Here is a 27688-nt window from a genome sequence, read left to right on the forward strand (position 1 = left end):
GATATAGACTGGTTAATGTGTTAGGAACGAAAGGATGCCACATCGTTTGATGGAAATGAAAATGATCAACCTACAGAGCCCTGAATTCAAAGACCCCCCAAAAATCAGAGTGAAAAAATTATGTGGCAGCCTAGTCCATTTTGCCAAAATTTAATTGCAGCAACTCAAAATTATACGCAGCACTTTGTATGGCCCCTGTGTTCTTGTATACATGCCTGACCACATCGGTGCATGCTTCTAATGAGATGACAGATGGTGTTGTGGGGGATCTCCTCCCAGATCTGGACCAGGGCATCACTGAGCTCCTGGACAGTCTGAGGTGCAACCTGGTGGCATTGGATGGACCAAAACAAAAGATGTAAAGATGACAGGTTTCATTCATCGATTCGTTTCTTACTGCATCAATAAACAGCTCGTCTTCTTCTTTATCTGAGACCTGACACACTGCATGCACGGGTTTTTTTTACACTGTCTTCCTTTAGCGGGACATTGACTTTTTCCACCGTGTGCTTTGTTTCCGCAGTAACTGGATTTATGAATATGCTTATCAGACGCTTCATATTTTTTGCTGCCTTTTCAATTGTGTAATTCGGTTTTTGTTCAGCGCTCTTTGGAACTGTTGCTTTTAATCTGTGCACTGCGTCAGTTCACGTGAGCCACTCGGTGTACTTGCATCGAAGTTTCCCAGCTGTGCTGGTGCCATCTCGTGCTATGTCCATAGCTTTATTTAATGTTACCTTAGTCCTGGCACTTAAAACTTTCTCTCGCAGTTTCGCTGAGTTTGTGTCAAACACCACCCTGACCATCTCATCTTCCTCTCCATAAGCACAGTCCTTCACCCGTGAATATTTACCCGTGGCAGTTTGCTATTGGATTGCCGCTGACGGACGGGCTTATATGGGCAGGCACTAAATTACAAACGCCAGCGGCAGCCTGTCTATGAACTTAATTTAAAGTGTAGGTTTACATCGTGCTTTGTTTCCGAAGTAGCAGAACTCATGAATATGGTTGTATATGTCACTCGCTCGCTTCTTATTGTTTCGCTGCCTTCTCAATTATATAATGCATGTTTTCTTGAGCGCTTTTTTGAGGTCTTCCTGGTTTTCTATGTACTGCGTGATTACGTGGGAGGCGTGATGATGTCACACGAAACTCCGCCCTCACAGCGTTGAAGCTCATCTCCATTACAGTAAATGGAGAAAAACTGCTTCCAGTTATGACCATTACGCGTAGAATTTCGATATAAAACCTGCCCAACTTTTGTAAGGAAGCTGTAAGGAATGAACCTGCCAAATTTCAGCCTTCCACCCACACGGTAAGTTGGAGAATTAGTGATGAGTCAGTGAGTGAGTCAGTGAGTGAGTCAGTGAGTGAGTGAGGGCTTTGCCTTTTATTAGTATAGATATATATATATATAAAATTTGTGTGTATACTTTTTTTTACAAAAATTGTTCACAGTTATTTCACTTTTGTTATTTTTAAACAAACCATTTATTTGTTCAATAAAAAATGTATGAAAAAGTGTATTGTATTTACTTTTTTAAAAAAAGTTATAAAAATGAGCTGGCTCTGTATCAATATGGGTGAATAAAACCATTCACATGAGATAAGGAGTCTGCACACAAACAACATCGGTATGTTGTTTTGATTAAACTTGTAAGAAAGAATATCACTGCACTCTGTCCATATGGTGTTTATCATAAACTGAACTACTTCATGCTGTTTAAATTCTGCTCAGTTACTGGAGAATATTTTATTTTACAGCTGTTAAATTCAGTTCAGTTTTATAGTCTTAATAGGTAAGTTAGGGTTTTGGGGGGTTTTACAGAGACACCTTGAAACAACATTTAAAACATCACTAAAAACAAACATATTACAAATATGAACTATAGCAGCAAGCAACTTATTGTAAAAAAAAAATCATATAGATTGTTTCAAGTGATAACAGTTCATTCACTTAATTTAAGTCTGTGAATGTAAAGTTAAACTTTTCTGTAAGATTAATAGGTGTTGGAATAAATGAGGATTTGAACTGGTCACTTTATACTCTTGATTTCTTCAGCATCTGACCTGATTGCACAATTGAGAACAATTCAAGAATTTTAAAAAGTGGATAGTCACAGTTAACACTAAGGGGAACAGTCAGCACAATGCCATGGAACACAGTGTTAATTATTTTCTTTAGCTGAAAAAGGACCATTTATTTCTATAAAACTGGTTGGCTACATTAGGTTTTGAAACCTGATTCCTTAAGACAAGTGGTAATTTTATTAAAAACTAGGGGGCTCCGCCCCCTGCTCGCTTCGCTCGCCCACCCCCGTGTTTGGTTTACTAGATATGCAATACAATACAATTTATTTTTTGTATAGCCCAACATCACACAAGAAGTACCACAATGGGCTTTAACAGACCCTGCCTCCTGACAGCCCCCCAGCCTTGACCCTCCAAGAAACCAGAAAAAAACTCCGAAAAAAAAAACCTTTGTAGGGAAAAAATAGAAGAAATCTTGTGAATGGCAGTTCAAAGAGAGACCCATTTCCAGGCAAGTTGGGCGTGCAGTGGGTGTCACAAAGAAGTGGCTCAAATATAACCAAAACAATTGTTCAGCCTTACCTATGAAATGTAATCCCCTGGGATCTGGTTTGGAGCGTACAGCGGTTTGTACAATCCCAAGCTGAACATGCGTGAGGCACTTTTATCCATTTCTTCACTCCACAGCAGTGCCACTCGCAATATGGCGGCGACGTTGACGCACGATGATGCCGGTCATGCGGCGTCTAGTAATTCTACGTTTATGTCGCACACTATACGGTGCTGCCCAATCTGTTTTACGCATGCGTGAACATTTTACGGCATGTTAGGCTTTCAATACGCCTGCGCGCGCGGATCGGACGTGCATGAATATCGATTAGCGACCCGCATAACCAGACAATGCGACTGGCTGTATATCAGAGATGCGGAGTGTTATCGGCAATCGAGTGACTGACTGACGGACGGTGTCCTGCTTTCCGGAGAAGCAATTCCCCAAAAGACAAACGGTAGGCACTTGTATGCTGTAAGCAATCGAAAAGGGCAAAAGTGGTGCCGGAGATATATTTTGTAGTAATCGAATACCAGGTTAACGAGCCCATAATCTCTGTTGTACGCTTTTGTCTCTACATAGAATGGCGTTTGGATGTCCACGGAGTAGGAGCCCATCTGTAGTCAGAGGGTGCAGAAGAGCGAGAGCACCGAGGCGTGTGCTGTTTTTACTAGTCTGTCTTTTTAACGAGTCTAAAGTTCCTCTTTAAATGTTGCCGTATTTTGCGTATGCAATCCGTAGATGGCGTTGTTTATCTATTGTTTAATTTTATTTGGCTGTCTGAGCAGAACGTGACATGGATTTACTTTCCTGTTTTACACTCTCTAACAATTAGGGCACTTCGATATGACAATAAGTGTGTCTTAATGGATATATTCATATATTCTTAATGGATATATTAAGTCAGAAGTCACCTTACTATGGAATTTTAATTGTGGCACTCAGAACACGGCATGTGTGAATCGATTGTCAACCGACAGCAGGTTCTGCTCCGTTATTATGAACTCTTCTATGTTACAGTTTATCAGAATTTTAATGCAGATAATTATGACATGTTCTCATGATGTTGTAGTGTATGATGGTGGAGTGGTACTATCAACTACAAAGTTTCTGGGTACATACATTTTGAGAAGAATTGAATTATTTAGAAGTTTTGCTAGTGAGTCAGTGTCTTGCATCTTTTCCAATGATGGTTAGTGTTTTAGACTTGACTGTCTCTTTTTTTGTTTGGACATTGTGGCTGTCCTGGCTCAATTGCAAAATCAATCTGGCAATGTGCCATGCCACTTTCTGACATGAGCAGCAAATTGAGAGCGTTGTTCCAAAAGTAATTAGGCAAGATACATACAGCAGCAGAAACACAGAAAACAAAAGATAGAGACTTGCAGGAGAAACAATACAATCAAGCAATCAATAAATAAACAATTATTATATATTGTTCTGAAATTGCAAAATTAAATTGGAGTATCTGCATTTAGTTTGGGATGTTTGGAGAAAGCACTGAATTGTCTGATAGCAGCAAGCAGAAAGAATGCTTATTAGTAGTAGTAGAATGAGCCTGTGCCTAGAATTGCTTTCAGAGAGCACTTCCTACAGCCTCTGGAGATGTTTCATCAGGGCTTGCAGTTTTGCCACGGTAGCTTTCAGTATGTCCAGGGAGCGGGCTTTACTGATACGTTTGTACAGGTATAGTGTATCTTTTGAGCTTAAGCTCCTTCCCCAGGACAACACAACATAGAAGAAGATACTGGCTACTACTGACTTATTGAACATTTTCAGAAGCTTGCTACATACATCAAAAGTCAGAAGTCTTTGTAGAAAGTATTGTTTGCCTTCTTGTAACAAGCCTATGTTTTGTCAGACCAACCCAGTTTACTCTTTAGATGAACCCCCAGGTGCTTGTAGCTGTGCACCTATTCCATGTCCACGTCAGAGGCTCTTTAATGCACTGGAAATCCACCACTAGCTCTTTAGTTTTGCTGATTTGGGGTTGTTGGTGGTTTCCCTGCACCTCAAAATGAAGTTCTCCATGAGCCTCCTGTACTCTGACTCCTCTACTATTATTACTGCAGCCTATGATGGAGGAACAATCTGAAAATATTTGTAGGTTGTAAGTGGGAAGTCATTGAACCTCACAAACTGCTGCTTGGTAAAGAAGTCCATTATCCAGGTGATTGTGGGGGCTTTTTCCCTAGTCTGTGAGGTAGAATGGTGTTAAACGAATTTGACAAGTCAAGGATTATTATCCTGACAATGGTGCTGGCCTTCTGGGAGTAGGCTCTGTAGATCATGTAGATCACAGTGTTCTTCCACACCTGTTTGTGTCTGAGTATTTTTAGGACCAGCTTCGTGATTTGTGAAGTAAGAACAACTGGTCTGAAGTGCTTAGGATCACCAGAATGCCCTTTCTTTGGTGCTGGAACCACACAGTTGTGAAGGTTCCCTAGCTCTGGAGGATTTTCACAGCTAGGGAACCTACTAGAAACTCTTGGAAAGGGAGAACAGGTGCAGAAGGACCCCACATATCTGGCTGGCACAAGTTTTCAGCACTCTGCGGTTGATTCCTTCCAGCCCTGAAGCCTTATTAATGCCGAGTTTTTCCAGCCCTCTCCTTACTTGAGCAGCAGAGACATACATATGTGGAAGTGGGCTGGAGACCACAAGTGTTATGTCATTGTAGGGGAAGATCATGCAGGGTACAGATGGCAGTTGGTAATCCAGAACCTCCTGAGCTTGCTCTCAGAGACTAGCAGTTTTGGGGGAGGGTTGGATTGACAAGGTTGAGTCAAACCTGTTGAAGAACTGGTTCACTTAATTAGCTGCTCTTGTTCTAGAAAGTTGATTCAGTTCATCTGGACATAGTTTTTTTCCAGGGAGATACATTACATCACTCATCCAAGTTTGACTGCAGGTTTCTCTAACCTTCTAAACAGTACCTTTGCATAATGACCAAAACTAGCACCATTGACTAACAATGGGCCATGTGATAGTGATATGAAATTGTCCATTGATCAATGGCCATGAGTACCATTCACGGAGAGTTGGGGAATGGCTGCAATCACAGCATTGCAAGATGGTGAAAGATGTACCCTTAGGCCCACTCCTCGGTTCAGAGATGTTTGTTCCTTTTTCATGTAAATGGCCTGCTTGACTCCTCGCTCAAACCAGTGTTCCTCCCTGTCTAGGATGTGTACATCTTCATCACTGAAAGAGTGACCACTGTCCTGTAGATGTAAATAAATAGACTGCGGAGTCCTGGGGGGCATTTTTCATATGTGGATTACTCGTTTAGCCAGATATAATTGTTGATGATTTGGCATGATCCTGGATCTGTCAGTTTTTCAAAACTCTTGCTGGATGTGTTCTCATAGCAGCACATCCAAATCCTCAAACCTGCTCAGAGCAGGTTTGTTTGATGTAAATAATAATTAGCTCACACACTTTATCAGTTTCTGTGCATTTAATTCATCCAGTCATGACTTTGCCATTCATTAATGAGTGACCAATTTATATCGGTGCACAAATTATAAGAAAAGAATTTCATATAGAGAGGGTTTTGCACGATCGCCAAGATCCTTTATTGCTCCCGGAGGAAATTCTTTTCGAAAGATACCGCTTTAGCCGAGGGGGAATATTGTACCTTAAAGATTTATTAGCACCTTATATTCGAAGTCAAACTAGGTGAAGTCGGGCTCTCACAACCACACAGACAGTATGCAATGCTTTGAGTTTTTTTGCAAGCAGCACTTTTTTTATATACTGTAGGCTATGCGGAAAATCTGTCTAAAAGTGCAGTTTGACAGGCAATTCGTAAAGTCTGTTTGTCTCTGAAATATTTCCTTCGGGTTTTCATAGTGTTTCCTGGACACCTGCATGTGCAGACAATAAAAGAAGCGTTTCATGCCATTGCAGGTACACAGGGAAAAACACCCACAGTTCCATAAAGAATCTCACAATCAGCCTAACATTCTCATTACCTTGGATTTCCAAATGTGATTGGGGCATATTGGACTGATCAGAGTGGACTTTGATCAAACGTTATTTGGAAAATGTACCTCTCCTCCTGATGCTTAATCAGACACTGTGTCTTCATCAAATATTTGACCTTTGTCAATATCTCGTTGGTCAGACACAAGTTCTAGGGATATGACATTCCCTGCAACTTACCCAACAAAAAAAAAAAAATGTCCTCAGAAACAGGGCGATGGGCATTTTGCTGGAGAGCCAACTCTTCTGCAGGGGTTAGGTCTGGACCACGTGGACCTCCACCTGTCTTTTGCTTGTCTGACTTCTTATTAGCTTTAAGATTAATGTTTTTTATATTATATATGATTCTTTATGTCAACAATTCTTTAAATAGTTATATATCAATATTTGCCAGTTTGAAGCATATTCTTGTACTTCACTTTAACCTGTTCCCATGTTCTCCTTGTGCTCACGTTTGATCTGGCATTATAACATATTAATTAATAATTAATTTGACACACAAGAAATGAAACGCTGCATTCAATAAGTACAATGCACACTACTTAGCTCTTAATTTTTCGGCCACTTTTTGCCAGCCGTCTTTTCTGGTTTGGGCTGCTTTTGCAGTGTTACCCCTTGTGCATATTAAATCTTGAAATTCTTCATATCCTTCGAATAAAAGGTCCTGCTCCGCTTGTGTGAAGAAAGAAAAGAAAAAAAAAAATCTGTCAAATCTAAATACATTTGAAGTCAGACATTTACATTGAATTGTTTAAAACTCACTTTCTAACCCCTCCACAGATTTTATACTTTCAAACTATAAATGTGGCATTTTGTTTTTGACATCTACTTTTGTGAAGGGCAAAAGTCATTTTTTCCAACAATGTTCACAGACCTCAGAGTGTTTCACTTTTTATTGACCATATCACTGTTCCAGTAGATCACAACTGTTCTGATATTTGGTAGCATTGCCTTAAAATTGTTTAACATGAGCCAAACATTTTGGGTCGCCATCCACAAGCTTCTTACAATAAGTTGCTGGAACCCTAGCCCATTCCTCCAGACAGAGGTGGTGTAACTGGGGCAGGTTCATAGACCTCCTTGCTTGTACACGCTTTTTCAGTTCTGATCACAAATTTCAGGTCAGAGCTTTGTGATGAGCAATTCAGTATCTTGAACTTGTTGACCTTAAGTCATTTTACCAGAACTTTGGAGGTCTGCTTGGAGTTATTGTCTATTTGGAAGGCCCATTTGTGACTGAGCTTCAACTTCCTTGATGAGCTCTTTGAGATGTTACTGCAGTACATCTCCACCATTTTCCTTCCTCATGATGTCACCTATTTTGTGGAGTGCATCATTCCCTCCTGCAGCATAGCACCCCTACAACATGATGCTCCCACCCCCATGACTGATGGTTGAGATGGTGTTCTTTAGCTTGTAGGCCTCCTCTTTTTTTTCCAAACATGACAATGGTCATTATGGCCAAACAGTTTAATCTTGGGTTTATCAGTTCAGAGGACGTTTCTCCAGAAAGTGAGATCTTTGTCCCCATGTACCATTGTAAACTGCAATTTGTCTTTTATGGTGGCTTTGGTTCAGTGGCTTCTTCCTTGCTGAGCAGCCTTTCGGGTTATGTCGAGATAGGACTGTTTTTTACTGTGGACTTGTCTACCCGTTTCCTCCAGCATCTCCACAAGGTGCTGTGCTGCTGTTCTGAGACTGATTTGGACTTTTCATTCCAAAGTACGTTTTTTTCTAGGAGACAGAATACATATCTTTCCTGAGTGGTATGATAGCTGTGTGGTCCCATGGTGTTTATGCTTGCGTATTATTGTTTGTACAGATGAACGTGGAACCTTCAGGCATTTGGAAATTGATCCCAAAGATGAATGAGATTTGTGGATGTCTGCAATTTTTTTTGAGGTCTTGACTGATTTCTGTTGATTTTCCCATTATGTCAAGCTGAGAGGCAGTGAGTCTGATGGTAGGCCTTAACATACACACGTGGACAAAATTGTTGGTACCCTTCAGTCAATGAAAGAAAAACTCAAATTGGTCACAGAAATAACTTTAATCTGACAAAAGTAATAATAAATAAAAATTCTATGAAATTTAACCAATGAAAGTCAGACATTGATGTTCAACCATGCTTCAACAGAATTATTTAAAAAAATAAACTCATGAAACAGGCCTGGACAAAAATGATGGTACCCCTAGAAAAGACTGAAAATAATGTGACCAAAGGGACATGTTAATCCAAGGTGTGTCCACTAATTAGCATCACAGGTGTCTACAATCTTGTAATCAGTCAGTGGACCTATATATAGGGCTCCAGGTAGTCACTGTGTTGTTTGGTGACATGGTGTGTACCACACTCAACATGGACCAGAGGAAGCGAAGGAAAGAGTTGTCTCAGGAGATTAGAAAGAAAATTATAGACAAGCATGTCAAAGGTAAAGGCTATAAGACCATCTCAAAGCAGCTTGATGTTCCTGTGACTACAGTTGCACATATTATTCAGAAATTTAAGATCCATGGGACTGTAGCCAACCTCCCTGGACTTGGCCGCAGGAGGAAAATTGATGACAAATCAAAGAGACGGATAATACGAATGGTAACAAAAGAGCCCAGAAAAACTTCTAAAGAGATCCAAGGTGAACTTCAAGCTCAAGGAACATCAGTGTCAGATCGCACCATCCGTCGTTGTTTGAGCCAAAGTGGACTTCATGGGAGGCGACCAAGGAGGACACCATTGTTGAAAACAAATCATAAAAAGCCAGACTGGAATTTGCCAAACTACATGTGGACAAGCCACAAAGATTCTGGGAGAATGTCCTATGGACAGATGAGACAAAAATTGAACTTTTTGCCAAGGCACATCAGCTCTATGTTCACAGACGGAAAAATAAAGCATATCAAGAAAAGAACACTGTCCCTTCTGTGAAACATGGAGGAAACTCTGTTATGTTCTGGGGCTGCTTTGCTGCATCTGGCACAGGGTGTCTTGAATTTGTGCAGGGTACAATGAAATCTCAAGACTATCAAGGGATTCTAGAGAGAAATGTGCTGGCCAGTGTCAGAAAGCTTGGTCTCAGTCGCAGGTCATGGGTCTTGCAAAAGGCCAATGACCCAAAACACACAGCTAAAAACACCCAAGAATGGCTAAGAGGAAAACATTGGACTATTCTAAAGTGGCCTTCTATGAGCCCTGACCTCAATCCTATTGAGCATCTTTGGAAAGAGCTGAAACATGCCGTCTGGAAAAGGCACCCTTCAAACCTGAGACAACTGGAGCAGTTTGCTCATGAGGAGTGGGCCAAAATACCTGCTGAGAAGTGCAGAAGTCTCATTGACAGTTACAGGAATCGTTTGATTGCAGTGATTGCCTCAAAAGGTTGTGCAACAAAATATTAAGTTAGGGGTACCATCATTTTGTCCAGGCCTGTTTCATGAGTTTATTTTTTGAAATAATTCTGTTGAAGCATGGTTGAAAATCAATGTCTAACTTTCATTGGTTAAATTTCATAGAATTTTTATTTATTATTACTTTTGTCAGATTAAAGTTATTTCTGTGACCATTTTGAGTTTTTCTTTCATTAACTGAAGGATACCAACAATTTTGTCCACGTGTGTACATCCACACATTAATTAATTAGGGTAATTTGCTATCAGAAGCTAATAGTCATTCACTCATGACTCCATTTTCTGTAATGTTTCCAAGCTGTTTTAAAGGCACAAGTGTATGTAAACTTGTGACCCACTGGAATTGTGATATAATCAAAAAAAGTAAAACACTCAGAGGTCTGTGAACGTTACTGGAAAAAATTACTTTTGCCCTACGCAAAGTAGACATCTTAAACAATATGCAAAGTTTTTAGTTTGCTAATATAAAATCTGCGGAGGGGTTATAAAATGAGTGTTAAAGAATTGACCCTAAGTGTATGTAAACTTCTGAATTCAACTGTAACTGTGTTTTCTTCTCTGGAAAATCCCTACTTTTATCAATGTATTGTGCTCCACCATTCTGAAGTATCAAGATTCTGCGAGTTAGAGCAACATTCCAGATGTGCCTGGACAGCCTCATTGTTCTCCTAGTACTGGTCTCACCTCTGATCCTTTATGAATTTCAAAAACTTGCTTCTCTGGCTAACTTGTCTAGGATGTTTCCTACTGAAACCTGTGGGGTTAACATAAGATTAACTTTATGGTATAATGAACGTTTTAAAGTAAAAACCTACACTATACAAGAATATCACTGTCTGGTGTTGCTCAGCTGAAAGTCTTAATCCTACAGCCATAGTACAATGGCATCATAATGTCCATTTTTCATAAAAATTAAGGAAAATTAGATATGCCCTATAAAGAACGGATACTCTGTTTTTTTTCTTTTGTTATTTATCAGTGTTGTCATTAACTAAATGAATGTGCTGTTGCTAGTTTTTTTTTTCCCAGTATCTCATGACATTAAAAAAAAAACCAAGATAATAGTATTAATTGTAATGGAGCAAACCACAGTAATGTCCTGTCACTTTTTGACTACAGTCATGTAAACAATAGTTCTACAGAGTTGACATGCAACTCGAGCTTTATCTTTGATAAAAATGTGTGTTTTCAAATACACACTGCAGTACAATACAAAAACTAATTTAAAATCAAGACAGTTTCCAAATCTGAAGGATACTGAGAAATTAAGTTATCATTTTTTGAACTTAGCTCCCTGCTTTCTGAGATAAGGGGGTCTCATCTCCACTTACTAGATAGTAACCTAGAAAAACAAAAATCGCAACTGTTAGGGCTGTGTTTCAGATCCATTGGACTAGGGCTCGCTGTAATGTCTCTGGCGTAAGCTCCTGGCCCTCCACTTTCATCATAATGAATCCTTTGCCATGATTTCTTCTATCAGGACAAAATCTGTTTGAATTTCTAATGACCCCAAGTAGAGTTGCAATATGTATCATCTACAGTAATATCTTATTGTTTTAATGAAGTGCAAGCTGAAATTATCAAATATGTTACTTACTTTTGTGACTAACTAGGAAAACACCAGCTCCTCATTACCTGACACAACAGGCACAAACACAAGTGCAGCACAACATAAGGCTTTTATTCAGCTGTGGAAAACACTTTTCCTTTGTGTCCCACCATGGCAACACAGTACGATAAGCACTGATAAATGCAGCACACAGCAGTTTCTTTCTTTCTTTCTTTCTTTCTTTCTTTCTTTCTTTCTTTCTTTCTTTCTTTCTCTCTCTCTCTCTCTCTCTCTCTCTCTCTCTCTCTCTCTCTCTCTCTCTCTCTCTCTGTCTCTTGTCTGCCTCCACTCCTCCTCCAGCAAGTTTTGTGAGAATTGTTCAGCAGCAGACAGGACAGTTTTAGGCCTCGGACAGATGCGAGCACTTCAGACACTATGAGGTCCATAAATGAACTCCCCCTTCTGGAGCCATTCTCCTGTTTCACTGGTGAACTGACACCAATATTACACGCTGCTCATGACGATTTCAATTCCCTTTAGTTCCTGCACTCAAATGTGGAATCAGAAGTTTATTAAACCATCAAGTTTTCTCAGTTCTGCATTCAAAGCAGTTGTTTTGGTGTCATATATTAGAAACAGATTGAACAAATAATCTTAACATTTTGTATTTTATAGTAAACATTTTATATCTGCGTTTTCCATGTCTCATTCATGAGACTGCACTTTTTAATACGTTAGTTAAACGCTGCAGTCAATGGAGTAGTGGCACTGTGGCTAAGGCTTTACACTGGTCGACCCCATATTTAATGGAAAATGCTAAAGGAGAAGACACTACATATTCTTATAGACTCCGAATTGAATAAATCATATAATTTGTGTAAACAGTCAAAATATGTAATACTACGGCCAAACGCTTAGGAGCTCTTTAGAGTACTCTCTTTGTGGTCCTCTCTGTGTTATATCATTAGTACTTTATTATTACTGGTGTACAAAATGTAAATATTTGTGTTAACGATGCATTAATCGTTTCGGAGTTTATGCTCCAGAGGAATGTCGCCCTCGCCCTCAGAAGCACAAAGAGATATAAAGTAGTAGTTTGAGTCGCCCAGCTAAGACCTTCTCTGTTAGCCGAGCGGCTTTGTGTGCCCGTTGTGGATGGCTCGCGACCTCGCAGCAAGTACTAAGAGACGCTTATTACATTAGCATGACAGTTAATATTCGTGAAGCTTTTTTATTTATTATATTTTTTTTGCACACACATTCAGTTTATCACCATTTAGCAGAAAAGTGTACCACTAACATGGGGTTGGGGTGTGGAAAGTGGGTGGAGTCAAAAGAGATGCAGCTAATCATGGGCGTCATCTTACGGGCCTCAGAATGTCTCAGGTTGCTGAATCTGTCCGAGGCCTAAAACTGTCCTGAATGCAGCTGGACTCTATTGAGCTTTGTCCTCAACCTCCCAACTCTGGCTCCTTTTTATAGAGCACCCAGAAGTGCTCCAGGTGTCCAGTGATCTCTTAACAGGCTTGCTTCCAGGTTTTGCCGCAGTCCTGCAGTGGAAGGCTCAGTCATTTCCATTGTGCCCATATGCCCCTGCAGGATTATGCTTCCATGCTTCAACCCTGTGGCACCATAACAAGCCAGGGGGACTACCCTGTTTTTGCCCCAAGAGAGAAACTGCCCCATGCAAGCTCAATCTCTCAGTCCTTCCATAACATAGGTGTCCTGGATGAGTGAGAGCTCTGGCTGTCCATCACATTTTGCAAAAACCAATCAAAAACACACCTTGAGAGTCCATGCTTTCACTGTCTCATGTAGACTACCACACATGTAAAGCAAGCGCCTAAAACATACAATGCAAAGTTTACTGGAATCATTCTGCAAAAAGTGCTATACAACAAAAAAATATATTGCTAAAGATATTGTGCTAACTCAAGAAGCTGAGAGGGATGGTTTCAAACAAACTTTCAATGCTTTGGACTCAAGATACGCACTGCCTGGCCAAGTTACTTCAGTTGAACAGCTCTCCCTAAATTGTATGGTTTACAAAACTCTGGCACATAAACCTCAGAAGGTTTCACACTTTGCCACAACAATGGATATATGGTCATGCTGAACATCTGAGCCCAACCCCTCTGTAATAATGCAATTCATCAATGAAACCTGGCAACTGCAAAGCTACTGTTTGCAAGCATCCTACTTCCCAGAAGACCACACAGGTGACATCATTGCACCATGGTCACTGTAAGAAGGCCTAATAGTTTGCTTGACAACAGACAGTGAGGCTAACGAACCAATGTTCTAACATGTCAATGTGCTGCACTGAATCCAATGCTGTTGACAGACTGGTATTTCTTTCAGTTGAATTTTACAGTTGATTTATTTTTTTCTGATATTTGTGCAATATTGGACAAACTCAAAATTATTGATTTCTTTGAAAATGTTATAGACTTGGTATTTTTTGTGTCTTTGTGCAGTATATGACAGAAGTTGTTTACAAATTGTATAGTTTGTTTCCTGTTCAGTATTTGACAGAACTTTGAATTTTTACACTATAGTACAGTATGTTATATTTTTGTTCTTGCTTGTAAACGGCACAGTTCACCTTAGAGCAGAGAAATTTATGCTTCTCCAGTCTTATCTAGTAGTTCAATTATAGTTACATTTTATTCCTTTTGGATTCATATCTTGCTTACATTAAAGGTACTGTAAATGTCTGTTTAAAATGCTCTCATTTTAATAGTTTTGTTGGTCTTTTTGTGCAAATCCTATAGGCCACTTTGAAATGGTTTACTCATACTTGCACTGTTTAATGTTTTTATTTTATTTTACTTTATTTTTAAATAAAGACAACCTTTTTTCTTAACTATTGTTTCCATTAATCTCATTAGTAAGCTACAATTAATTTCCTATTAAGACCAAGCTAGATCAATAAGGCTTTTACAAACACGTTTTTAAAAGATGCAAAATTTTGTCTAATTATCATTATCGTCAATGTACCAGAAAATATCAAGATTAAATTTTTTGCCAGTATCGCACACCTGTAACCCCAAGTCATTAAAGCATAAATTTTGTTAGCTCCACTCTGTACACACACACACACATATATATATATATATATATAACACACACACAGTGCATCTGGAAAGTATTCGCAGCGCATCACTTTTTCCACATTTTGTTATGTTACAGCCTTATTCCAAAATGGATTACATTCATTTTTATCCTTAGAATTCTACACACAACACCCCATAATCACAACATGAAAAAAGTTTACTTAAGGTTTTTGCAGATTTATTAAAAATAAAAAAATTGAGAAATCACATGTACATAAGTATTCACAGCCTTTGCCATGAAGCTCCAAATTGAGCTCAGGTGCATCCCGTTTCCCCTGATCATCCTTGAGATGTTTCTGCAGCTTAATTGGAGTCCACCTGTGGTAAATTCAGTTGATTGGACATGATTTAAAAAGACACACACCTGTCTATATAAGGTCCCACAGTTGACAGTTCATGTCAGAGCACAAACCAAGCATGAAGTCGAAGGAATTGTCTGTAGACTTCCGAGACAGGATTGTCTCGAGGCGCAAATCTGGGGAAGGTTGCAGAAAAATTTCTGCTGCTTTGAAGGTCCCAATGAGCACAGTGGCCTCCATCATCCGTAAGTGGAAGAAGTTCGAAACCACCAGGACTCTTTCTGGAGCTGGCTGGCCATCTAAACTGAGCAATCGGGGAAGAAGGGCCTTAGTCAGGGAGGTGATCAAGAACCCTATGGTCACTGTGTCAAAGCTCCAGAGGTCCTCTGTGGAGAGAGGAGAACCTTCCAGAAGGACAACCATCTGTGCAGCAATCCACCAATCAGGCCTGTATGGTAAACTGCCCAGATGTAAGCCACTCCTTAGTAAAAGGCACATGGCAGCCCGCCTGGAGTTTGCCAAAAGGCACCTGAAGGACTCTCAGACCATGAGAAACAAAATTCTCTGGTCTGATGAGACAAAGATTGGACACTCTGGTGTGAATGCCAGGTGTCACGATTGGAGGAAACCAGGCACCGCTCATCACCAGGCCAATACCATCCCTACAGTGAAGCATGGTGGTGGCAGCATCATGCTGTGGGGATATTTTTCAGCTTTCAGGAACTTGGAGACTCCCTTGGATAAAGGGAAAGATGACTGCAGCAATGTACAGAGACATGCTGAATGAAAACCTGCTCCAGAGCGCTCTTGACCTCAAACTGGGGCGACGGTTCATCTTTCAGCAGGACAACGACCCTAAGCACACAGCCAATATATCAAAGGAGTGGCTTCAGGACAACTCTGTGAACGTCCTTGAGTGGCCCAGCCAGAGCCCAGACTTGAATCCGATTGAACATCTCTGGAGAGATCTTAAAATGGCTGTGCACCGACGCTTCCCATCCATCATGATGGAGCTTGAGAGGTGCTGCAAAGAGGAATGGGCGAAACTGGCCAAGGATAGGTGTGCCAAACTTGTGGCATCATATTCATAAAGACTTGAGGCTGTAATTGCTGCCAAAGGTGCATCGAGAAAGTATTGAGCAAAGGCTGTGAATACTTATGTACATGTGATTTCTCAGTTTTTTTATTTTTAATAAATTTGCAAAAACCTCAAGTAAACTTTTTTTCACATTGTCATTATGGGGTGTTTGTTGTGTGTAGAATTCTAAGTAAAAAAAAATGAATTTAATCCATTTTGGAGTAAGGCTGTAACATAACAAAATGTGAAAAAGTGATGCGCTGTGAATACTTTCCAGATGCACTGTATATATAATATACACACACACACACACACACACACACACACACACATACACACACACACACACACACACACTAGGGTGTTTGCCCCCTGCTTGCTTCACTTGCCAACCCCCGGGCTGGCGCTACACACTAGACACTTTGCAGTTCTGCTTCTCGCATATAGGTATGTGGATGTACAATTTAAACAGATTATTTTCATGGGAATTGCTACATATGCATAAAAGAACTATTTAACGTTACAACGAGTAATTAGCCATATTAAAAATAGTAAAACATAATAAATTGAAAGTAAATTATGTTTCATGTTGCATTAAGAGTTATTCATTGCATTATACGATTTCATTCCGTTTGGCTTTGAAATTAGTAAGACTGCCGGAAGAACAACAACGGCGGTGCTACACAATCGCCTGAAGAGGCTCCTTTAAAAGAGCTGTAACGCTTTCCTTTGTTGTGCAATGAAACAAAATTCATCGTTATCGGACAAGTCATCGTGTCATTGTTGGTGAGTAACCATAATTAATTTTCTATGTACAGTACTTATTACATGTACATACGTTTAGTGTCACTGTACACACATTTTACTGTATACAATTTTTCTTCCATTGTGCGTATTCATTGCTGGTGGCCTGTTTGTCGTAATGGCTGTAATGTATGTGATATCGGAGACGCTCGATATCATTAAAATAATATTTAGTTTTTACTGTATATAAACCGTGTGTTTACATACATAATTTCAACGAATCTTGCCTAATATCTAAGAGAATACAAAGGGTTTATGCTGTATAACTGTGCGGGAAATGTTTATAATAGTGTGGGAGAGTTTATAAGAGCTTAAAATATGTAAAAATAACCATATGAACATATGGTTTTTACTTTGCGGATTTTCACCCTTCGCGGGGAGTTCTGGAACACAACCCCTGCGATCAAGAAGGGATTACTGTAGTCTTGTGTCAGGATTTTTATATATATATATATATATATTGTCACACACGTGCGCATGGGAGGCAGCTAAAGGGCTTGAGTGAAGGCAGTTCTGAGGCATGCCGGGGTGTGGCAGACTCTTTTTCTCACTTCCCTGTAGACCATCCCTGAGAGACTCCACCTGGCTCTTTTGACATCTCTTCCGGGACCGAACCAATGGAAACAGACCTTACCGGCTCCGGCCCCCCTGATGTCACGTCCGGGCCTCATCCAATGAGTGACGAACACATGCCCGATCCTCATGACCTCGCTTCCTGTCTTCCCCTTTAAAAGCCTGCCCTTTTTCCCTTTTCCCTCAGTCTGATCTTGGACTCGTTGTATGCACTTCAGTGCTATATTTCTATGACAAGAATGACTTTGCAGCCAGGTTTCGAGATTATACGGGTGTCTGCCCCAAACCTTTTCTTTGAGTATGTCTCAACTTTGTGACATTATATGTATATATATATGTATGTATTTTATAGAAGGCTCCCATTCAGCTTGGCTGAAAACCTACTACTTCAGCAGACTCTTATTATTAATAACCAGTAATGGTGCACTGCACGATACTGTACACTGAATACACTTGACTTGAGCATTCATAGTTTTCTTCTTTCTCTGTACGTTTAGCATTCGTTTTTTCAGAGGTTGATGCGCTTGCTGCTTCCTGAGCAGTTCTTCTTTTCTCCACTTTAGCGGCCCGCTTTTTCTCTTTATTTGTCAGCTTTTTTTTGCATTAAAACATAAGTCAACATTTATGTTGCAATTACTTTTCCTTAATTTTTCACTTAAGTTCACACATAAGTGTTCAGTCTGCCTCAAGAATAATTTAAAATATGAAGATATAGGGGAAGTGATGGCGAAGATTGGAGAAATGAGAATGACGCCCATACACATGCACCGCATGGCTGCCCTGCTGGCCGCTACAGAGAGTTGATTCTACAATAAAATAAAAAGAGGAATAACCTTAGAGGTCAATCACCACCACGAAAGTGGACAGTAGATGTCTCGTAGTATATGTGTACCAAATTTCAGGTCAATAGGTTAAACAGTTTATGAGCTACAGGTGATTTAAAATCCTGGACAGACAAACGGACAGCCATGGTAGGGTATTATATAAGAAGATATGTTCTGCCCAGATATTATTATATCTGTTCTTATAGCACTCCTTTTTGTTAGTTAATTGTAAAGAAATATAAAATTGACAGTTTTGAACTGTTAATGTCTCTTTTCAATTACTTTTCCCTTCTCTATATCATGATAGATAGATACTTTATTAATGCTTTATTAAAGTGGGAATTCACATACTGCAACAGCAGCATACTGATAAAAACAATATTAATTAAAGAGCAATAAAAACACGGTGCATATAGACAATAATCTTCTATAGTGTTAACATTTACCCTCCCGGGTGGAATTAAATAGTCCTTGGCGCCTTTGCTATACTGTCAAGCTATTTCCTTGCCCGTGGGAAAGACACAAAAAATACTTAGTAGCCTTGGAATACAAGAATGAAAGGAATCAATCTTCTTTGACTTCCCAGTAGCATAGAATGCCCTTGGTTGAGTTGGCGGAAGTCTCCAGAGCTGTGACTGTGTTGGACATTGTTTATAAGTCTGCATTATAGCTGAATAAACTGCCACATGTTTATTTTCAGTAGGCATTCAGCTGACTGGAGTTTTTAGTTTCCTCTCGTCAGTCGAAGTGTCGCATTTCAATACTAATATCAATGCATATGTTGTTAAGATCAATATGTCAAACATCTTGAAATTTCTTTTTTTCATTTTTACTATGTGTTTAACCCAATGTTTTTATTTTTGTGAATCCAATCTGTAAATTGTAAAATGTAAACTTTATCAGTAAAATTGTTGCATTGCTCTGAACCTATTCTCGGTTAAGAGAGCTATTCAAAAATAAGTTGAATTAAAGAGCAATCCGTAACATTTATTGGTGAATGATAAACAGTGCAGGATTGGTTGATAACACAAGGTAAGTGCAATGTTCATTCTGACAGATCTTTGTAGATGGATCAGTTAAAAGATAAGAAAAGGCTTTACAACCCCTCTATAAGATAAAAAAAACAGTAATTTTTACTAGAATGCCTCATATTGTTACTCATCTAAAAGTCATCCCTCTAAAACTAAATGTGGACTATTGTGTGCAGTCTGTGAACTATGAGGAACGGTTAAAAAATGTGATAATGTGATTAAATGTGTTTAGTTCTTTTTGATGCAATCTTCAATTCATTTTACACTCTTCTGTTTACAGAGAAAAAGAGAAGCTTCCATTTCTGGTAAAGTCTATAAAATGAAGGCAATTGTCCATCTATCTAAGATCTTCTAGAGATGGAATAAACTGACTCAGAAGAGACAAGTAATGTGTGATGTACTATTCAGATCAGTGTTGCTATTTCAGAGTGGATCCTTCCAGAATCATTGTGTCCAAGTGAGAACCAAACCACTGGATTCTGACATAAAGGAGACTGAGAAAGCATTATGTTCATTACGTTCTGTAAAAGGAAATATATGAAAATAACTGTAAAACACAGTTTGCTGTGCTGTGTTGCTTCAGAGTTGGTTTTTTGGTTGGGTGCTGCTTTGTCCACTTTTTAAGTTTAACTTTAGTGGCACACGGAAAGAACCAGAAAACTGGGAGCACCTCTCAAAAACTGTAACAATAAGCAATTCAACAGAAGGCTAGTAACCAACTGCATTGGCCAATTGGAGTGAAGGACATGGCTTATGTTTCAGTGTGATTGGTGGGTTTAATTTATATAAGGTAGACTGGCAGAGACCTTTCAACCTGAAGTTCATCCATTGGTAACCTGAAATATTGCTTGCTTCTCTAAGTGTTGTAACTTGAAGAAGATCTTGTAGTTCTCTGAGGGGCAACAGCAAAAAACTTTGAAAGCCAGAATCCTCATCCTGCCACAGCACTAACTGGAAGTGTTGGCTGCTTACTTAATGTACTTAAAGTAATTTTCTTTCTTGGTAGGGGAGTTGGAGTGGGATGCTGAGGGAAGGCCTCCTATAAAGAAAACTGCAACATTTAGGTACAAGCACCCCTTGTACAATACAAGGAAAGGGAGAATCTGTGACTGCACAAGAGTCTCTTTTCTTTGTATGACATGGAAAACAACATGAATGTGCACATTAAGGAAGAAGACTGTGAATGGGAATGCATGCAACATCAGATGAATATGTATAGCATTGAGGAAGATTATAAATTGGGACTAATAAGCGCTAAAAGAGAATCTGAGCCAACATCAGATGCAAGTGACTTGCAGCTAAATACATTTGTAATCCATATCAAGACAGAAGACTTCAAATCAGAGGCTGTCTCTCAACCTGTGTGTCCAGAAGAAGAGCTAACTGGAACAGACTTCACAAAAAGTAGATCTCACTCCTTCCAGAATGATTATGTCCAAGTGAAAACCGAACCTTTGGATTCTGACATAAAGGAGACAGAGAATGCATCATGTTCAACAAATTCTGGAAAAGGTAAGAGATAAAAATGATTGTAAAAAAATCAATTTGAAGCTGAGTGTGATCTCCTTACAGGGGAGTCTTTCTCATAATTTAGAAATATGAGCTTATTTTGATTCACACCAAACTTGTTTTAACTAGATGCCATAGATATGTTTTAAACTGAGCAACTCATTTTTAAAAACTGTAATGTATTATTTTTGAATTCCCTGAAATACTGTGCAATGACCACAGTCCCACAGTTTACCAGGTTTACACCAAGTAAAAGTACAAGCATGAGTGTTATCTGATTCCCAGGATTAACATTACCCTAAGGAGGTTATTGCTGGAGGTATATTGTAATCCTACTCAACCCAATATTACTATTCAGCAACTTGCACAACTAAAAGAAATGTCCCAGAGCTCCAAAAGGAACTTAAATTTGAAGGATGGTTATTCGACCAAGCCTTGATTAACTCCTTTCTTTAACAGCAAATACTACTAGATACTGTAAATGATTTCTGCAACTACCAACAGTTGTGTTAAGTAATGAGAGATCAATCTCAGGAGTAAAGACTATATTCTCCATATAAATGCACAATTAGCAAACTGACTTCTTGTATTGGTGGATAAGTCAATGCTGGAAATGTCTTTATTATTAGCTTTGATATACATGGGCAGTGCTCACGTCTCTGACATGACGCTGGTAAGAGCCTTTTGCTGCCCCTGCCTTGTTACAGATCAAGTACAGAGCAATAATAACCCCTCAACAGAGGTCATGGGCCACTGCCTATGGTAACTTCCCCTGAAAAGTCTACACTTTAGACTACCTTAACTGCTCTCCTTCTGGGGCTTTCCAGATAAACTATCTTTAAAAGGGCCACACACATCTAAAACATTATCAATATGGCCTAAGCTGGCCACCTTGGCTTCAATACTTCAGCATGGGCCAGAGGGACACCTGCATTCTTCGGCTTTTTCATTGTTGCCCCTGAACAGGATCCTCAGTGCTAAGAGATGAAGAAGTATCTTAATGAACATTCATGGTGTACTCCAACAAACGTCAGGAGTTTCTCTGTGTGCTGTTCTGTTTGCTACGTTTGAAAGAGCTTAATAAATAATCACTCCAACAAGCACACAAGGGCAGATGATCTCAATAAACAAGGCAAGTTTCAGTGAGGAAATATTTCACTTTAATCATTCGTTATGTTTATTTGCAGAGAAACCAGTCAGTAAATAGTAGAAGTCAAAATGAGGAGAAAAAAATACAACCTGAACAATTCAAACCAACGTCCTTAAAACAAGCTTTTCTTAAATGTAACTGAGAGAGTCCGAAAGATGTCAGTGTAATTTAAAGAGTTCATACTACTTAATACACCTAAGGTGTTCTTTAGAAGAATGTGCTGCCATGGCTTTGCCTCCCTCTATGTAAAGGTGTTTGTTTCTCAAGCCTACATGCTGCTGTCCTTATACTCTTTTGTGCATCTGGGCCTTCCCCTTCTTTTTCCTGTTTAAATCCAGTTTGCCTTTTTTCTATCATGACAGTAATAGACACTTTTGTATGAAATGTTTGGTTTCTTTGCGATCTGTCACATGAAGTAACCTTTACTCCAAAAACAAAAGGGTAGACTGACATGTTTCTTGAGAAAGCTGTTTCATTTTGTTATTTTGAAACCCAGAACTCAACTTAAGGAACAGAATAACAGGTTTCAGTGATACTAATGCAGTTAGGTTTTTCCAGTAACCAATTACCATTTAAACATGACTAATTAAGGAAACGTTAACGGAGCTGACCATTAGGACACTGGAAGAATGGCTGCAGAAAACAGATGGCGGCTCACTTGCAGAGTTTTCATATGTTGCAGACTGACAATGAATGCAAATGCAGCCATAAATACTGGTCTTTCTTTCTGAATATGGAAGTACTGATGCAATATGTTACTTGGATGTAAATGAGGCACATTTTAGGATGATTTGAGCACAACCACCATATGTTTTGAATCGCATACACACACACTCAAACAATCACACGTATTATATCAAGTACATTTGTTTAATGGAAGATGCATACACAATCAAAAACAACTGCCAGTTTATGTTTGTATTTGCATACTCGTACATCGTCAGGTCTGCCATTTATGTGAAAACATTGCATGTGAGCTGCATTCTCTTGCAGATCACTCCAACCACGATGTGCCATCTTGCGTGTTCTCCTTTTTCCACGTAAAACTGTTATGTTTGCTGGTATGTCTTGACACTTGGCACACGTTGTGCCGAACTGCATCATGTGTTATAAGTAAGAACAGACATACTCTTGGATGAGCAGTTATTGATATAGTGATGCCCTTTCACATGTTTGGTTTGTTTGACCTTCACTAAGTCTGGAATCACATATTTTTTGTTGATGTAATTAATAAATATGCATTATATACTAGACACCTTTGCCTATTTGGAGAAAGATCACACTCGATCAACAGGGAAACGCAGTGTGACTGCTGAAGTGATCTGTTAGCTCTTCAAAAGCAATGTTAGAAAAGTCAGTGGTGACAAATCTATTTACATTACCATTGACAGTGATGGAAGTGGGCATTTCCAACAGTAAGTAATAATATCTGAATCAAGACCCCTTGTGAAAGCACTCCACAGAGAAGCACAATTTAAGCAAAGAAGAATCTCCTTGTTTCTCGTCACCAAGTACTGTATATTATCTTTAGTGCTCCCGCTGTTGAAAAATATCTCCCAACCATTTTGTCTTAGAAATTACAAGATTACAGGATAGCCGCTGTTGTAAACAATTTAATCTTATCAAATATTTTATTGACTAATCTGACAAACATTTTATTTAATGCTTGCTGTATTTGAATGTTTATTCATCTAAGCATTTTTTTTTTTGGTTATGAGAGGGGGAAATGTATGTATAAGGTATATTTAGAATTGCAAGTGAACTTAAAAAAAAAAAAAACAAAACCAAATAATCATGCATTTTTAAAAAAAATAATATTCTTTTAAAAAAATAAGATATTTATAGGGGCTGTCCTTTGTTGGGGCTTGTTTAGTCGATTAAGCAAATATGATTACATTAATTTTTTTGCCGATAAGTCAGTTATACTCAAATAATCATAACACTGCTGCAAGAATAAAAGAAGTTGGTAGGCATTGTGGTGTAGTGGTTAAGACTTTGGACTTCAAACCCTGAGGTTGTGGCTTCAATTCACACTACTGACACTGTGCGACCATGAGCAAGTCACTTGACCAGTCTGTGCTCCAATTGGAAAACCAAAAAGAAATGTAACCAATTGTATCATAAATGTTATACGTCACCTTGGGTAAATGTGTCAGCCAAATAAGTAAATGTAAATGTTGCTCACATATTTTTCATTCCTCCAACAGGAACTTGCACTTGGGGAAACAACTCCATTGATCATTTTTACAGTTTGGAACTGCCACAGATTAATGCCCAATGCTCAGATTGGCTGTAATAGATTACAAATAAGCTAAGGGAGGCTGTGGTGTGTTGGTAAACTAGCCTCTGATTGGCTGGGCTATGCATCCTCTGGTTAGCAACGATGGACAGTTATATTGAACAGACTTTATGATATAACCTGTCTTTTTTTTCCTTTTTTACTTATGTCTGCACATTGCTTAGCCGATGAAAATATTTTGTCAACAAAATCTCCTAAGTTCTCTTCTGGGGTTGCTTCCTGTAGGACAGTGTCTCCCATTTTTTACTTATAATTGATGTTTCTGTTGCCAACACATAGCAGTGTGCACTATATTACAGTAAACTGAATTATCTCTTTGTCTCCTGTTAGTTAACCAAGTTGAGATCCTTTAATCCCTACAGTATCTAGTTTTAGAAATAGTTTTGGGTGTGAGACTTTATCAAAGAATATTTGAATATCTAAGTAAATGTTGTCATATGTTTTGTTTTTGTCAACTATTCCAGTTCCAGTTTCGATGGATCTTCCTCTACCTATGATGGCGCTTATATAGTATATTATTGTGATAATCCTTATTTTATTTTCCTTATTTCTGCAGATTTGCAAGAAAGATGGACCGTCTCTCAACCTTCGTTTTTTGAGGACTCTCTTCACTGTAGACCACAGCAAAATGAAAATGTGAAAAAACTGACAACAGAATCAGAGATTTTGACACCAGCCTCAGTGACACATAGTTCTCTGCGTATTATGAAATTAACAAGGGAAAGCATAATCAACACTCAACAACAGGTGCATGATTCTAAATTTGCAGCTCTGGATGTTTGCCAAAAGCAGACAAGAACATTTAAAGAAAAATCGAGATCCAAACTTCACGGGGGTCACACAAAACAGAAGCCATACTGTTCTGAATGTGGAAAACAATTCTGTAGCAAAAGCAGTCTTGAAACACACAAACGAATACACACTGGAGATAAGCCATATTGCTGTAATGAATGTGGTAAACAATTTAACACCAGTACTCATCTTAAGACTCACACAAGAATTCACACAGGAGAAAAGCCATATTGCTGTTCTGACTGTGGCAAACAATTCTCAAGGAGTAATTCTCTTCAGGTTCATTCAAGAATGCACACTGGAGAGAAACCATATTGCTGTTCTGAGTGTGGTAAGCGATTCTCTACTAATAGCAGTTTCCAGAGACATAAAAGAATTCACAATGGAGAGAGGCCTTATCATTGTTTGGAATGTGGCAAAGAATTTTCTGATATAAGCAATCTTAAGAGCCATGCAAGAATTCACACTGGAGAGATACCATATAACACTTCTGAATGTGGCAAACAAGTTTCAGACGAAAGCAATTTTCATACTAATACATGTATTCACAAAGGTGAAATGCCATATAGCTGTTCAGAGAGTGACAAAGGATTTAGCACAAATGGCAAGCTTCAGGTCCATTTAAAAACACACACTGTACAGACACCATATTGCTGTTCTGACTGTGGAAAACGATTCTCTAGGAGAAGCAGATTTGAAAGACATAAAAGACTTCATATTGCAAAAAGGCCGTATCAGTGTACAGACGGTGGCAAACAGTTCTTTGATACAAGCAATCTTCAAATTCATACAGTAATTCACACAAACGAAATGCCATACTGCTGTTTTGAATGTGGCAAAGGATTTAGCACAAATGGCAAACTACATGCCCATTTAAGAATACACAATGAAGAGAAGCTTTATTGCTGTTCTGACTGTGGCAAAATATTTTCAAGGAGTAGTACTGTTCACGTCCATTCAAGGGTACACACTGGAGAGAAGCCATATTGCTGTTCTGAGTGTGATAAACAATTCTCTACCAGTAGCAGCTTACAGAGACATAAGAGAATTCACAGTGGAGAGAGGCCATATTGCTGTTATGAATGTGGGAAACAATTTAACACCAGTACACATCTTCAAACCCACACAAGAATGCACACAGGAGACAAACCATATTGCTGTTCTGACTGTGGCAAACAATTCACAAGAAGCAGTTCTCTTCAGGTTCATTCAAGAATGCACACTGGAGAGAAACCATATTGCTGTTCTGAGTGTGGTAAGCGGTTCTCTAGTAATAGCAGTTTTCAGAGACATAAAAGAATTCACAATGGATAGAGGCCTTATAATTGTTTGGAATGTGGCAAATAATTTTCTGATATAAGCAATCTTAAGAGTTATGCAAGAATTCACACTGGAGAGATACTATATCGCACCTTTAAATGTGATAAACAAGTTTCAGACAAAAGAAATTTTCATACTAATGCAAGAATTCACAAAGGAGAAATGCCATATAGCTGTTCAGAGTGCAACAAAGGATTTAGCACAAATGGCAAGCTTCAGATCCATTTAAAAACACATACTGGACAGAGGCCATATTGCTGTTCTGACTGTGGAAAATGATTCTCTAGGAGTAGCAGATTTGAAAGACATAAGATTTCATATTGGAGAAAGGCCGTATTGGTGTTCAGACAGTGGCAAACAGTTTTTTGATACAAGCAATCTTCAAATTCATACAATAATTCACACAAGAGAAATGCCATACTGCTGTTTTGAATGTGGAAAAGGATTTAGCACAAATGCCAAGCTTCAACTCCATTTAAGAATACACAATGGAGAGAAGTTTTATTGCTGTTCTGACTGTGGTAAAATATTCTCTGGGAGTGGTACTGTTCAGTTCCATTCAAGGTTACACACTGGAGAGAAGCCATATTGCTGTTCTGAGTGTGGTAAACGATTCTCTACCAGTAGCAGCTTATAGAGACATAAGAGAATTCCCAGTAAAGAGAGGTCATATTGCTGTTCTGACTGCAGCAAATGATTCACTGATAAAAGTAATCTTCAGATTCACACAAGAATTCACAAGTAAAAACGTAAAGTAAATGGAATATGATTTACAGTGGTAAATATGACTGAAAAGTGAGGTTCACTCCTTTGATAGTAAGCATGAAAAGCAGGGTAAGAATTCCATTGAATGTTCTATTTACTGGCCCCTGCGATTAATGATTATATACAGTATGTGAAGTTACTGGGAAAAGTGCTAGTTTGTTATTTGCAAACTGGTACATCCAAATTCACTCACTCTGCTGACAGTGTGCTTTAATCTCTTGTGTATTTTCAACAGTGACCGTTCAAAAGCCCTACTTACCTACTGTACTTTTTTATTAGATACAGAGGCTTTTGACTGGCACAGTTAGTATTATCCAGGGAGAGTCTTGGAATCACAATGTTGACTCCTTTTCCTTGTTTTATTTATTCAAAATGTTTTTTCTTTATCGTGTTTAGGCAGTATAATGTCTTCTGTTAAAAGCATTGTTTCTTCTAATTTTGGCAATGCAACTAAGGATTTTAAGCATTCTATCAGCAAACGAATCAAAATGTCATTATCCCAACTTTAATTTGATATACAGATAATCACCTTAAAACATGGCATACGGACAAACATGGAAATGTGCATATGCACAAAAAAATCCAGATACATAAAACTGTGTGTACACC

General features: G+C 38.8%; 1 protein-coding gene across 1 annotated transcript; it reads left to right on the forward strand.

The window, feature by feature from the left end:
* The first annotated feature begins 2887 nt into the window (after window positions 1–2887).
* LOC120534431 (zinc finger protein 345-like) lies at window positions 2888–27683 on the forward strand. Its single transcript, XM_039762003.1, has 3 exons — window positions 2888–3038; window positions 19525–20756; window positions 24759–27683. Exons 2-3 carry the CDS (start codon window positions 20384–20386, stop codon window positions 26306–26308), a joined length of 1923 nt encoding a protein of 640 aa, XP_039617937.1. The 5' UTR covers window positions 2888–3038; window positions 19525–20383; the 3' UTR covers window positions 26309–27683.
* The last annotated feature ends 5 nt before the right edge of the window (window positions 27684–27688 follow it).

Source organism: Polypterus senegalus, chromosome 8, assembly GCF_016835505.1.
Source record: "Polypterus senegalus isolate Bchr_013 chromosome 8, ASM1683550v1, whole genome shotgun sequence".
Taxonomy (NCBI): domain Eukaryota; kingdom Metazoa; phylum Chordata; class Cladistia; order Polypteriformes; family Polypteridae; genus Polypterus; species Polypterus senegalus.

Excerpts from the sequence above, each read along its gene's own strand:
- LOC120534431 (XM_039762003.1), top strand. The coding sequence starts at position 20,384 with ATGGAAAACAACATGAATGTGCACATTAAGGAAGAAGACTGTGAATGG. Across the intron at positions 20,757-24,758 it reads TTCAACAAATTCTGGAAAAG|ATTTGCAAGAAAGATGGACC; the intron begins GTAAGAGATAAA and ends TTATTTCTGCAG.